The sequence below is a fragment of the Rhagoletis pomonella genome, unplaced genomic scaffold (assembly GCF_013731165.1).
Source record: "Rhagoletis pomonella isolate Grant_MI unplaced genomic scaffold, Rhpom_1.0 Rhpom_scaffold_02422, whole genome shotgun sequence".
Taxonomy (NCBI): Eukaryota; Metazoa; Arthropoda; class Insecta; order Diptera; family Tephritidae; genus Rhagoletis; species Rhagoletis pomonella.
In genome coordinates this window covers 1-11,155 of record NW_023460976.1, presented here as the reverse complement: position 1 = coordinate 11,155, position 11,155 = coordinate 1, and the positions used below count along the sequence as shown (strand labels likewise).

Genomic DNA, 11,155 nt, shown 5'->3' with positions numbered 1-11,155 from the left:
CACTGTATACATACTAGGGTGTTCGATTACTCGCCTTTTTTCCAAACCCGGTTTTCGAGGTTTTCGTAAAATTGCAATTTCTAAAAAAACGTGTGCCCTATTTTGAATTTAAGAAAAAACCGGTGCCCTATTTTGAAATTAAGAGAAAAACCGGATAAACCGGCTTTATTTTACATAGTTTTCATGCAGTGAAAATACTTATGTTGGTATGAAGTCATGGAAAAAATTACTATAAAACTAACGTATGTGGAATGAAATACGAACTGATGTAGTAAAAAGAAACAGCTATACTTTCGGATGCAACAAATATTACATACATAGATATTGTCGAAATTTGCAAGAAAAATTTTTATAGAAAAGATTCATGTCCATAACGATTGGCTTGCTTAAATTTTCGGGCATAGTGCGGAGGGCTTTTTTTTTTAAATACTATTTTGGGACTTTATTGTGCCAATTTGAGTTATTATTGTTTTTAGCCATTTCGACGACAAACAGTTCATAGTTATATCTGGAGTCGGTTTATGGGTCCCCAATGAAAAAATTTTCCCTATTCCGTTGTACAAAACTGAAATAAATGTGCTGCAAGCATATTTTGAGAAAGCGCTCAGAGCCGCTTCTAATTTTCATTTTCAGTGTTTAAAAAATTTTGTGCAAAGTGGTACTCGTAATGTTTTTTGGCTTACTTCGTACTTTATTGTCATTATATGCTGTGATTTTGCAGAGAGATCAAGCATTTTATGATTCTTGTTACAGTGTCATTTCGCTGCTATCTGAAACATGTTTTTTCGCACGCGTGGGTTTTCCTTTTACTGTTTTCTATTCTATAAAGCCGACATTTCCTTTGCTTTTTAGAATTTCACAGTAGATTTTGGTATAGTTAGTTTGGCTCCTGTGTTTACGAGAATTTTTTTAAAAGTCTGCTTAGAAATAGTCCACATTTCAGTCCGCATACGTTATTGACATTAAAGATAGCTTGTAATCAGAAAAGAGCAAAATAAAATAAGTTCAAAGTATTTTTAAAATCAAAATTAAAAAAGTAAAAATCAGTGAAAAATTCACGTTTGGTCTTTTTTAAACTTTTTTAATACCCAACAATTTTATTTAGCTGGAGGTCGTTTTTAATGAAAAAAGTGTGTGGAAAACAACAATAATTTACACAAAGGTAGAATTATTATTTTTCTGAGTTATCGGATTTGAGTAGTGCTGTGGCGAAATAGCCGAGTGCTTAGATGTGCCTACTGCTATCCAGAAAGTCCATGGTTCAATGGTTCTATAGATCTCTATATGTAGAGGTTTGTTTCCCTTAAACTGGAAAAAGCCTTGAAAACTTCGAAAAACTCAAAATTTTATTCAGAGGTCAAGATTTGTGTGAAATGAAAAAAAACCGGCTGGTTCGAAAAATAACTCCGGGGGTTAAAATCAAGATTTCAAAAAAAAAGAGATATGCAAAAAAACAGGTGGAAACCGGGTTGTAAAAACCGATTCAATCACCCTTATACATACACCTAAAGGGTACTAATTTAAAGGCGCAAACCCCTCGCATACTGGGCAAAGTGTGCAGTTTTAAACCCTGGCAAATTAAATGTCAAAATTTGTAGGGAAACCCTTTTGCACAAATAGGGCAACTTTGCGCAGCAATTTTCATACAAATTTTCCAAATTTCTAATCAGATTTTTCAGAAAATTTTGATTATTCAAGAATATATCCTATTAAATTTTAGTAAAGTGCAAGTTAAAGTTTCTAAAAAAATCCATTGATTTTTGATCATTTTATTTTGCTTATGGTGTCCCGCGTTTGTTTTTTTTTCAGACAAAGTTGGGCCTTTTGAAAACTAGACACATAATATAAAATTTACAAAAAAAAAAGATAAAACACGGAGAAAACTATGAATAAATAGAAGCCTTCTAGTAGCGCTTATTTCTGATTTTTTGAACGATAGACCTTCCATTTCCGATTTCTTATTACTTTTTTTCGTATGGAATAATCAGAGTTTCGATGATTCCGAAAATTTGTATGGAAATAAAATTACGCAGTATAAATTTAGTTTAGCTCCAGATAAGTACCGACATACCTACTGCTGTTTTTCTTCTTTTTTGATTTGACTCCCACTGCTTTGGAAATACCCCTTCTCGTCTGCCTTCGAATGGCATAACTATTGGAAGATCTTCTAACACAGGTTCCAATTACACATTTTGCTAAGGGTATGGCCGAACTTATCTACTTATATGGAGGGTCCTTAAGTTTACCGCCGCCTACGAATGGCAGATGGTATTTTGTGAGAACTTTTTTTAGAGCTGAAATGCTCTCACAGTTTTGCTATTGCCAGATGGATGGCGACCGCTGTTAGGAGAAAACTTGGATGTTGGTCGAGCCTGCATCGAACTTGCAATCTACTGAGTGTTGGTATACACCTCTAAAACTATTCGGCCACAGCAGGCGACGCGGTAAAAATTAAAGGCTTAAGTAAGTAAAGAAAAATGAAACTAAAAAAAGTCGACTGGATGAATGGGGTTATATTTATGTACATCAATGTGCTTATGTCTGATTTTTCTGCCCAGTTTTTAAATTACCACAAATGGTCTGCTGTTTTTGAGTTATCAAAAAATATCTAAAAATGTATGTCGTTTTTAAATTAATAGAAATTTTCGTACATATTTTAATTTTATAAGTTATGGGCCATTCCCTTGTGTCTAGTGGGACATTTTACTCCACAATGTGATCAATTGTGAATTTTAACTATCATTTGAATAAATGTGACTGGTGGGACACTGAAAAGAACTCTATTTTACCCTTGTGCACTCAAAGATGAATTTTAGCCAAAACACTTAATTTTCACGAACGATGTATTTGTGTTGTAAAATATGAATTATACGCTTTCGTTTTCAATAAAAGTGAGGTATATAAAAATTTTCATAGAAATATTAAAAAAATAAATATTTAAAGTAATTATGCATGAAATAATAAATTAAAACTTATTTTGATTTTTATAATATTTTCCCACAGCTTATGAAATGTAGTCATTCAAAAAGAGGTTACTACTGAAATAGAGATAATTAGGGCATATTTAAATGTATGTCGTTTTCCTCTTTTCAATGGAATGGCCCATATCAAGCAGTTATATCCAACTTTAACTTTCAATATCAAAAATTTTCCTAATGGTTCGGTTTTAGATTAAAAAAAATTCGTACGCCTAGTTTTCTAATTACCAGAATTAACCGAAAAAATATTGCCTAGTTGGTAAATTACCAAAAATTATATTATAATGTTTTTTACATTACCAAAATTGAGGCCCAATTTTTAAATTGCGCATAACTTATGTCCATTATTAAAATTATTCATAATATAAGTACAGATTTAAATTTCAAGCGCTTTACACTATAAAGACGAAAAGGGCTCATTTGATCCATTTTCAATTCTACTGCCAATCTATCTGTTGCCAGTTATCCTTCTAAATGGGTATTTCGTGACTTTTATTAAAATTGCATACAATTTAATTTGAAGGCATTTCTATTTCATGGATGTGTTTCAATTTTAAAATGAATTAACAGTTTTTAATTTACATTATAAGTTTTTTTGTTACTAAAATTAATTTTAAAGTAGTTGGGTCAAATGACCCCCGTCCGTCTTTCAAGGTACGTAGCTTTTTCAGTCTCTCTAGTGTTAAAGATCTTAATTTGATGAAAATTAAAAAAAAAAACAGTACGAGTTATTATTTTTCTATTTTAGGTCACTTCCGTTCTTTTTGTGAAAAAAAAATTAAAATTGTATGTTATTATTTTTTTAAACCCTATCTGCTTACGCATATTGCCTACTATCTGCTTAAACTAGTTTTGTGGAAAAAGTTTCTCAACTTGTAATAGTAAATCAGTCAACCGCAAACGCTTATTACCACAAACTCCATAACAACAAACAGTAGTGCAAATGTCAGCAAAGCGTTCTAAACCAAACAATGTTCAAAGTGCATTACAATTCGGCGTTTAAAAATGACCTCGAAATATCTAAATTTATATTTGCTTATATTTTTAACACTCTTACAATTGCTTATTGCCAATGAAGATGGGGATCAACAGGATTTAGATGGCATTCGTAATGAACGCACCTGTCGCCGTTGCCTTGGTAGACTCCAGCCCGCAGGTTTAATAAAACAATTGAAGACCTTGAGACTCAATAGACGTTGGGAAAATGAAAAAGAGTTTCGCAAGGGTATACGTTTTAAATACTACAGGTACGTACGTTTGGGTGCGGCTCCAATTGTCTTGAAACAGGTTTAACGAAATAAAATACAAAAATTTCAAATAAATAAATGTGTACATATGTATGTATGTAAGTGAAATAAAAATTAAGAATGAAAATTAAATTAGGAATGGTGAAAAGGTTTACGAAAGCGCAAGTGATGAAACCAGCGCCTTGGCTAAGTCTGGCTGTTCGCCGGATGAAAAATTTGCCTTCATAATGCATGGTTGGCGTCAAAGTTGCGAAACCGAATGGGTGCTCACACTCATTGAACGTGAGTAAAATTTTTGTAGGTGTTAAACGCTGATGCAGCTTATGAAACTTATGAAAATATGGTATTTGGTGTGGTTGCTTTTGTTTTTTTTTTTTTGATTTAATTACAGGTCTGACATACCATCGCGGCGGTTGCATAGTGTGCATAGACTATGCATTTTTTGCGCAAGACTCTTATATGTGGTTGTACAGAAGTTTTCGCAGGATATCCAACGTAATTACAAAGCGCATGCTGCTGCTTATAAACGAAGGCTTCAATCCGGACAATGGTTACATGTTCGGTTTCAGTTTTGGCGGACAGCTAGCGTCGGCTGTCGGCAGAAGTCTGAGTAAGGACTACCTTTTCCGCAGCATAGATAGTAAGTATTTAATGGTATTGGTTTTTATCAAAGCGGTTTTTAATTTTTCACTGAATGTATGTTTGTAGCTTGTGATATGGCTGGTCCCGGTTTTGATGTTTTCACCCACATCGATCATCGTGACGCCGCCCGCCATGTACAATGTTTGCATTCGAGTCGCGACAAGGGTACACGCATTTATACCTGCCATCAGAATGTCCGTTTGGGTAGCTGCGGTCACTTCCAGCCGGCTGCCTCTAGTCAACCATATTACAGCAGTCATGGCTTATGTGTTCAAATATATATTAATGCATTCGATTATCCTTTCTATGCGATGCAATACGAGCCAACTTGGTGCGCCTCTAAACGTGCTGCCACAAATATACCCTATAAATACACCATTGGCTATAATGAGACACCAAATTCGTAAGTTGTGGTATTGTAATATTTACATATTCAAAGTTAGGTAATTCCAAGGCATATGAAACAGGGAGTAACATTTGAGCAAAATCAACATTAACGTGTAATTTGCTGTTTCTTCTGGTCTCTAAAGTGTTAAAAAATATTCTACCTTTTTATTAGATCATGTAAATTAAAAAAAAAAAAATAAATTAAAGTTGGTGCGACATTCTTTCTTGGTTAATTTGTTCACGTCCGAAGCATCGATTCATTCTTTACAAGGCCCGAAAATCAGCGTTTGTGTTGCAGAGTTAAGCGACAGTTCCAAAAGCTGGTTTTAGATCGCTTCTTTTTATGAAATAAATTTGGATAATTGAAAATTTTTATGAAAAAATTAATTTTAGAGACCAAATAATAAAAAAAAAAATCGAATCATCTGCTCTACTGCTACTTCCTGTTGGCAAGGGGGTTTTAACCTACCGATTTTCAAAATGAAAATTGAAAGTTAACTGAGTCGGTAAGTTCATTCTTCATCGTGAAAATGACCTTTAAACTCGAAAAACTTGAAAACTTTTGAGTGTTTTTCAAAGAAGTTTTGACAGATCAATAAAAGTTTCAAAGGTTTTTCCAGTTTAAGACATCTCCATAATATATTATTTTGTATTTTCGGAATTTTAAAATAAAATGGATAAATGTGTATAAATATCGATAGCGACTTAAATAATAGCGTATATTCTTGTTTTCGTAGGATTCGAAAATTGGAATTTTTGTAGTGTTAAAAAAATTTTAGAAAAATTCAAAATTTTCGATTCGAATATATTCCCCAATATATCGATTACGTTTTCGATAAATATGTCGTAAATATTGATATCGACGTACATATTTTAGCGAAAACGATAAAAGGTGATTTATTTTAAACTCGTAATTCTGTATGGATTTTTTTTAAGTTCCCCGTTTTCAACAATTAATTTACTTGTATGTATTTATTTATCTCCTTAGCAACATACGCGGGGAAATTTTCGTGCCAACTAGTCTACATTTTCCTTATAACTTTTCTGAAAAAGAAATGCTAATGTTGGGATTCTTCGATGAGAATGTGGAAATCTCAAGCGGAAATTATGACCAAACGGTTGAAACCTAATGGAAAATTTAGCTAAATAATTGGATTACAAAACAACTGAGTTGAAAATAATAATACATACTTATATGAAATAAAGAAGCCTTAGGTTAAAAGATCGTATTAATGTAATGCAATATAAATAGTAGAAAGTGAATAATAAAATACCAAAAAGAAACTAAACATTTAAATATTTTTAAGGTTTTTTGCACGTAAGTTCACACTTGAAAGAGTATTGAAATTCACAATTTATTAAGTTTTTTATTTTTATTTCAAATACGGGTAATTAAAAAATAATAATTTCATACAAAAATGTAATAACATTTTTTATTTTTATAAAAGCTAACTTCAAAAATTTCAACTTCCTCTCAAATCAAAGAAGGTCCAAGCTAAGGGCTATTCGGAAAAACAAAGCATCAGTCTCTTATTTTCTAAACTATAATTGATAGAAATGTGCAATATGCGCAAACGCGGCTAGATGCCGAATTGGAACTTAGTTGCGCAAATTGGACTTTTCTAGCAATTAACGTTTGGATGCTTTGGTTTGCTGCATTTCCGAATAGTGGGCCAACTTTCGACAAGATTTCTTGCTGATAGCTCTTCAGTTCACTGAAACTTTAGTTTTAGGCTATATTTCGATTTTAATAATCGTACGCACAGATTGTATTTTTATTGAAGAGTAATTTGATTCAAGTTTTTAGCTTTAAAATTCCGAAAAGTTAATGAAAATATTCCCAGTAGAACGGCAGCTTTAAATATTTAAAACCGATAAACTGCAAATAAGCGTTCGGAAATGCATCATCAAAAAAGTTATTTCCGATTGCAGTAAAAACGTTCGGAAATGCATCATCAAAAAAAAAAAATTGAGCAACGAATGACGAAAAATATTAATCAAGTGCACCCTGTGGCTACGCTGGAGTAGCACAGACCGCAACCATTTCTCTAAAAGACACATGTTGACGATTCCGAGCCAACATGTTGTCAACGTCATTTTGTTAACATGTTGACGACTTAGAGCTAGCAACATGTGCCCAGCGCTGTGGTTGTAGTCTCTGCTATCGTAAGAAAATCGGTACATATGCAATGCGAAAATATTGAATTCGCTGCACCAAAAACTTGCTTTAAATATTTATAATTGTGGTTCTAAGGGAAATATTTTCATGAAATCTTCTGCATTTGAAAGCTTCACGCTTGTAGAATCATATCGAATTGAATGCGGAAAAAATTTAAAATTTTTTTATGTTTTGAGCTTCGTTAGCAACTCGTAATATTTTCTTATACATACATACTAGTGCAATTATTTGCGACATACATTGGTACTCATTTGAAATCATTTTACTGGCTGTGCAAGATTGTAAAATTATAAATTTCTCGATTTGCAATAAACAGGTAAATCATCGTATAGAGGTTTCATAAAAATACATATTTAAATTTTCTACACGATTAATAAAAATCATCATCAAATTCAGCGGGATTCGATTTTTGATTCTTGACTTGATCTTGATTGCGGTACATGTAGGCAACTTGTTGTGCAGATGTTGCATCCTCCGCTGATTTATCCTCACGCATGCGTATGAAACGTGGAAACCGCAGTGATATGCCCTTTTCTGGATCAATAATACCAATTCCAGCCTTGTGTACGGGACTCAATGAAAGATCTGCACATTTTACCTCCCAAACCTGCACAGCCTCGAACCAAGTATCAGGCGCTAGGGTGGGATCAAAACGATAATAAGATTTTGGTGCCGGTATCGTGTGCTCCTTAAAGAATTTGGCATGTGCATTTAAATCATCATCATTCAGTCCTTAAAGATGAAAGATTTATGTTGTTTTATGTTACTACCACATACCGCATTAAAAGACATAGCCCAATTTACACTTACCTGTGCCTATTTTGCAAATACTTTGATACTCCTCATTTTCATCATCGTAACAGGCGAGCAAGAAGCCGCCATACACACCAGTTCGTTTGCCCTTGCCAATGTAACCGCCGATAACAACGAGGTCTAGCGAGTCTCCAACGCCAGTCAAATAATCCTTTTTCAATTTCAACCATTTGTGTGAACGTTTAGCAATTTCGTAAGATGCGTCATTATCTAGCGACTTGATCATCAGGCCTTCACAATTTCCTAAAATCGAAGCATTTACATATATATCGAAATTAAATTAAAATTAAAAAATCTACATTATAATATCAATTACATTTTTCAACCAACCTTTAATGGAGTTCTCCAAAAAGCCTTGTATATCGTCCGGATCATTTGTGTCGCATGAAGTTGGAAATTGAAATTCTCCTTCAACTTCGTTAAAGTTTTCTCTTAGCAATTGCCTTCGTTCAGCGAAGTTTTTTTTGAGTCAACGCCTCGCCATTCAAATACAGTAAATCGAAAGCATAAACGCAGACTTGCACTTTGATCTCTTCTAAATCGACATTTTTTCGCTTCCGTGTGCTTAGTACTTGGAAAGGCAGAATTTGTTTGTGTTCAATATCCCATGCAACAATTTCACTATCAACTATATATGATTCAACACTGTCCTTTTTGAATTCATCTATGCGCCGTATTACGTCGGGATATTTGGTTGTATTATTTTCCTGATTACGAGAGTATATATTAACGTTGCCATCTTTGTCACGATGAATTTGCGCCCGTTCTCCATCATACTTCCATTCGCATGTAATGTTGCCTTTTAAGCGATCCATCACCTCGGATACACCCCTTGTTGGGTGCGCTAACATTGGCTTCAATGGAACACCTGGCTCCATTGAACAATACTTGAGCAGATCATCGATACCATGAGTGAGAAGTGTCGATACGATTTTGTCGAAATTTGGACATTGGCTGTAACAATTATTATTTTTTTTTTTAATTTGTTGTTCTACTATAAACATTCTCTCTCTCTTACCAATAAGCCGTTTTTAGCAGAAGAGTAATATCATCGATATCCTTCTTTATATCAGCTTCAGATTGTTTCGCCTTCTTTGGACATTTCTCATCGTACGCTCGACTGTTGACTAAAGCTGTTGCCAAAGCTTGAAACAAACTTTTCTCTGCAATTCCTATACGCATCTTGCCAATCAGTGATCTTATAATAAATCGCGCTTCTGAATATCGTGATGCCACAAAGAGATCATGTATAATTGGTGATTTGGCTTTGCCGGAACTTTTCGCAATTGTTCTCAATTTCTGATAGACAGTTTGTACTGTTAGAGGTTTTGGCGTGAACATCATTCGCTGGGAAACTCTGGAGCGCTCGGCAACAATACCAAGATCGCCAATTTCCTGCGTTTGAGCTTTAATAAACTTTAGTTCACGCCCAGTAGATACGGCTATAACCTTCATCAATGTAGTCTCTGCCACTCCAAGCTCAACACCTGCAAATGTGAGGAAAGAATTTTTCTCTTTTTATATGCTTCTAAATACTCGCACCTTTTTACTTATTGAAATTTGCAGTTTCAGTTAAAATAAACATACCTTCATAAGCCGGTGCCAGTTGGTTGATACTTAAATAAATACAGTACAGTAAATCATCTGTGTTCAATAATAACACTGAACATAAGAAATTTGCAAGTATCTCTACCATCTTATAACGTCCTTTAGTGTCTTCAATTAGTTCAAAAGTTCTGGCCAAAGCCAAATAAGGTGTGCTGTTTTGGAAAGTATAGTAAATAATACAAATAATAAATTTGAATGCCAATTTTCTAACTTTTTGTTTCCATTCCAATACGCGTCCTTTATAGGATGATATCTCGTTGCTCCTGGATTATATTCGGCACCACATTGGTTTGACTCAACCGAAAGTTTCTTTACACTCAAAGCTTCATTTTTGTTAGGGCTTTCTGCACTACCTTTAGCTGCTGTTGTAGGTTTTTCGTCTACCAATTTGCCAGCCTCACTAGTCACATCCTTTTTGATCTCGGCGGCTTCCTTTTTCAATGGAATTTGCTCAAGTTTATTTTTGGGAGATTCTTTAGAAGCCTTTGGTGATTTTTTCTTCGTTTCACTACTTTTACCATTAATCTGTAGACTTTTCTTAGTTTCCGTTTTGGGAGACACCGCAGATTGTTTTAGAACCTTTTGCTCCGGCTCGCCATTCTTTTCACTCGATTGTGGACTTTCCTGTCTTGAATAGGATATCAATTATTGCTCAAAAAAGTTTAGCGCGTTTTTGTATAAACTACCTGCAACGCTTTGCGCTCGACGCTTCTTCAATTTTTGCACTCGCAGCTGGCTTAAAGAATGACCTAAAAACAAATGTATTTTGGATATTAACACGTACGAAAGGATTCCTTAATGTTTTGGAAACTAACGTTATAGATTTTTGTGCCATATTTACGCTTTTTTCTAGTTTTGTTTTTTTTTGCTTGTAGTGAAACTAGTTGCAAATATGCAAGCGCCAAAAGTCAATACAGGGTGTGCTGTATTAATAATTAAATGCAGATGTGCCAGATTAATAGGGTTGATTTTTTGTAATATATTTTGCCATTGACAAAGTGCAGAAATATCTGAAAGTTAAATATTATAAGAAAATGTTTGTAAACTATTAACGCTGCATTTCTTTATTCATTCTAAACGTTTGGAATACATTTTTTTGTTTACTTATTCTTTAGAACGTTCCTAATGATATCGTCGGTCCCTACGAAGAGTAGCACATTTCACTATTCGCGTGGAAGACTAGCACGTTTCACTATTCGCGTCGAAGACTAGCACATTTCATTATTTGCGTGGAAGACTAGCACATTTCAGATTTTTGCGTGGAAGACTAGCACATTTCGTTATTTGCGTGGAAGACTAGC

The 11,155-nt window shown here is 34.0% G+C and overlaps 1 protein-coding gene and 1 pseudogene across 1 annotated transcript; one reads left to right on the top strand and one right to left on the bottom strand.

The window, feature by feature from the left end:
- Positions 1–2,933: 2,933 nt before the first annotated feature.
- LOC118753410 lies at positions 2,934–6,514 on the top strand. The gene is made up of 5 exons (XM_036488278.1): positions 2,934–4,225; positions 4,362–4,507; positions 4,617–4,865; positions 4,934–5,270; positions 6,243–6,514. The coding sequence occupies exons 1-5, from the start codon at positions 3,984–3,986 to the stop codon at positions 6,382–6,384; spliced, it is 1,116 nt and encodes a 371-aa protein (XP_036344171.1). The 5' UTR covers positions 2,934–3,983; the 3' UTR covers positions 6,385–6,514.
- A 165-nt stretch (positions 6,515–6,679) lies between these two features.
- LOC118753407 lies at positions 6,680–10,862 on the bottom strand (annotated as a pseudogene).
- Between the last annotated feature and the right edge of the window lie 293 nt (positions 10,863–11,155).

Bases quoted from the DNA above. Each gene is read 5' to 3' on its own strand.
- LOC118753410 (XM_036488278.1), top strand. From the start codon at position 3,984: ATGACCTCGAAATATCTAAATTTATATTTGCTTATATTTTTAACACTC. The intron at 4,508-4,616 runs GTGAGTAAAATT...ATTTAATTACAG, and splicing joins GGTGCTCACACTCATTGAAC to GTCTGACATACCATCGCGGC. The intron at 5,271-6,242 runs GTAAGTTGTGGT...TTATCTCCTTAG, and splicing joins TATAATGAGACACCAAATTC to CAACATACGCGGGGAAATTT.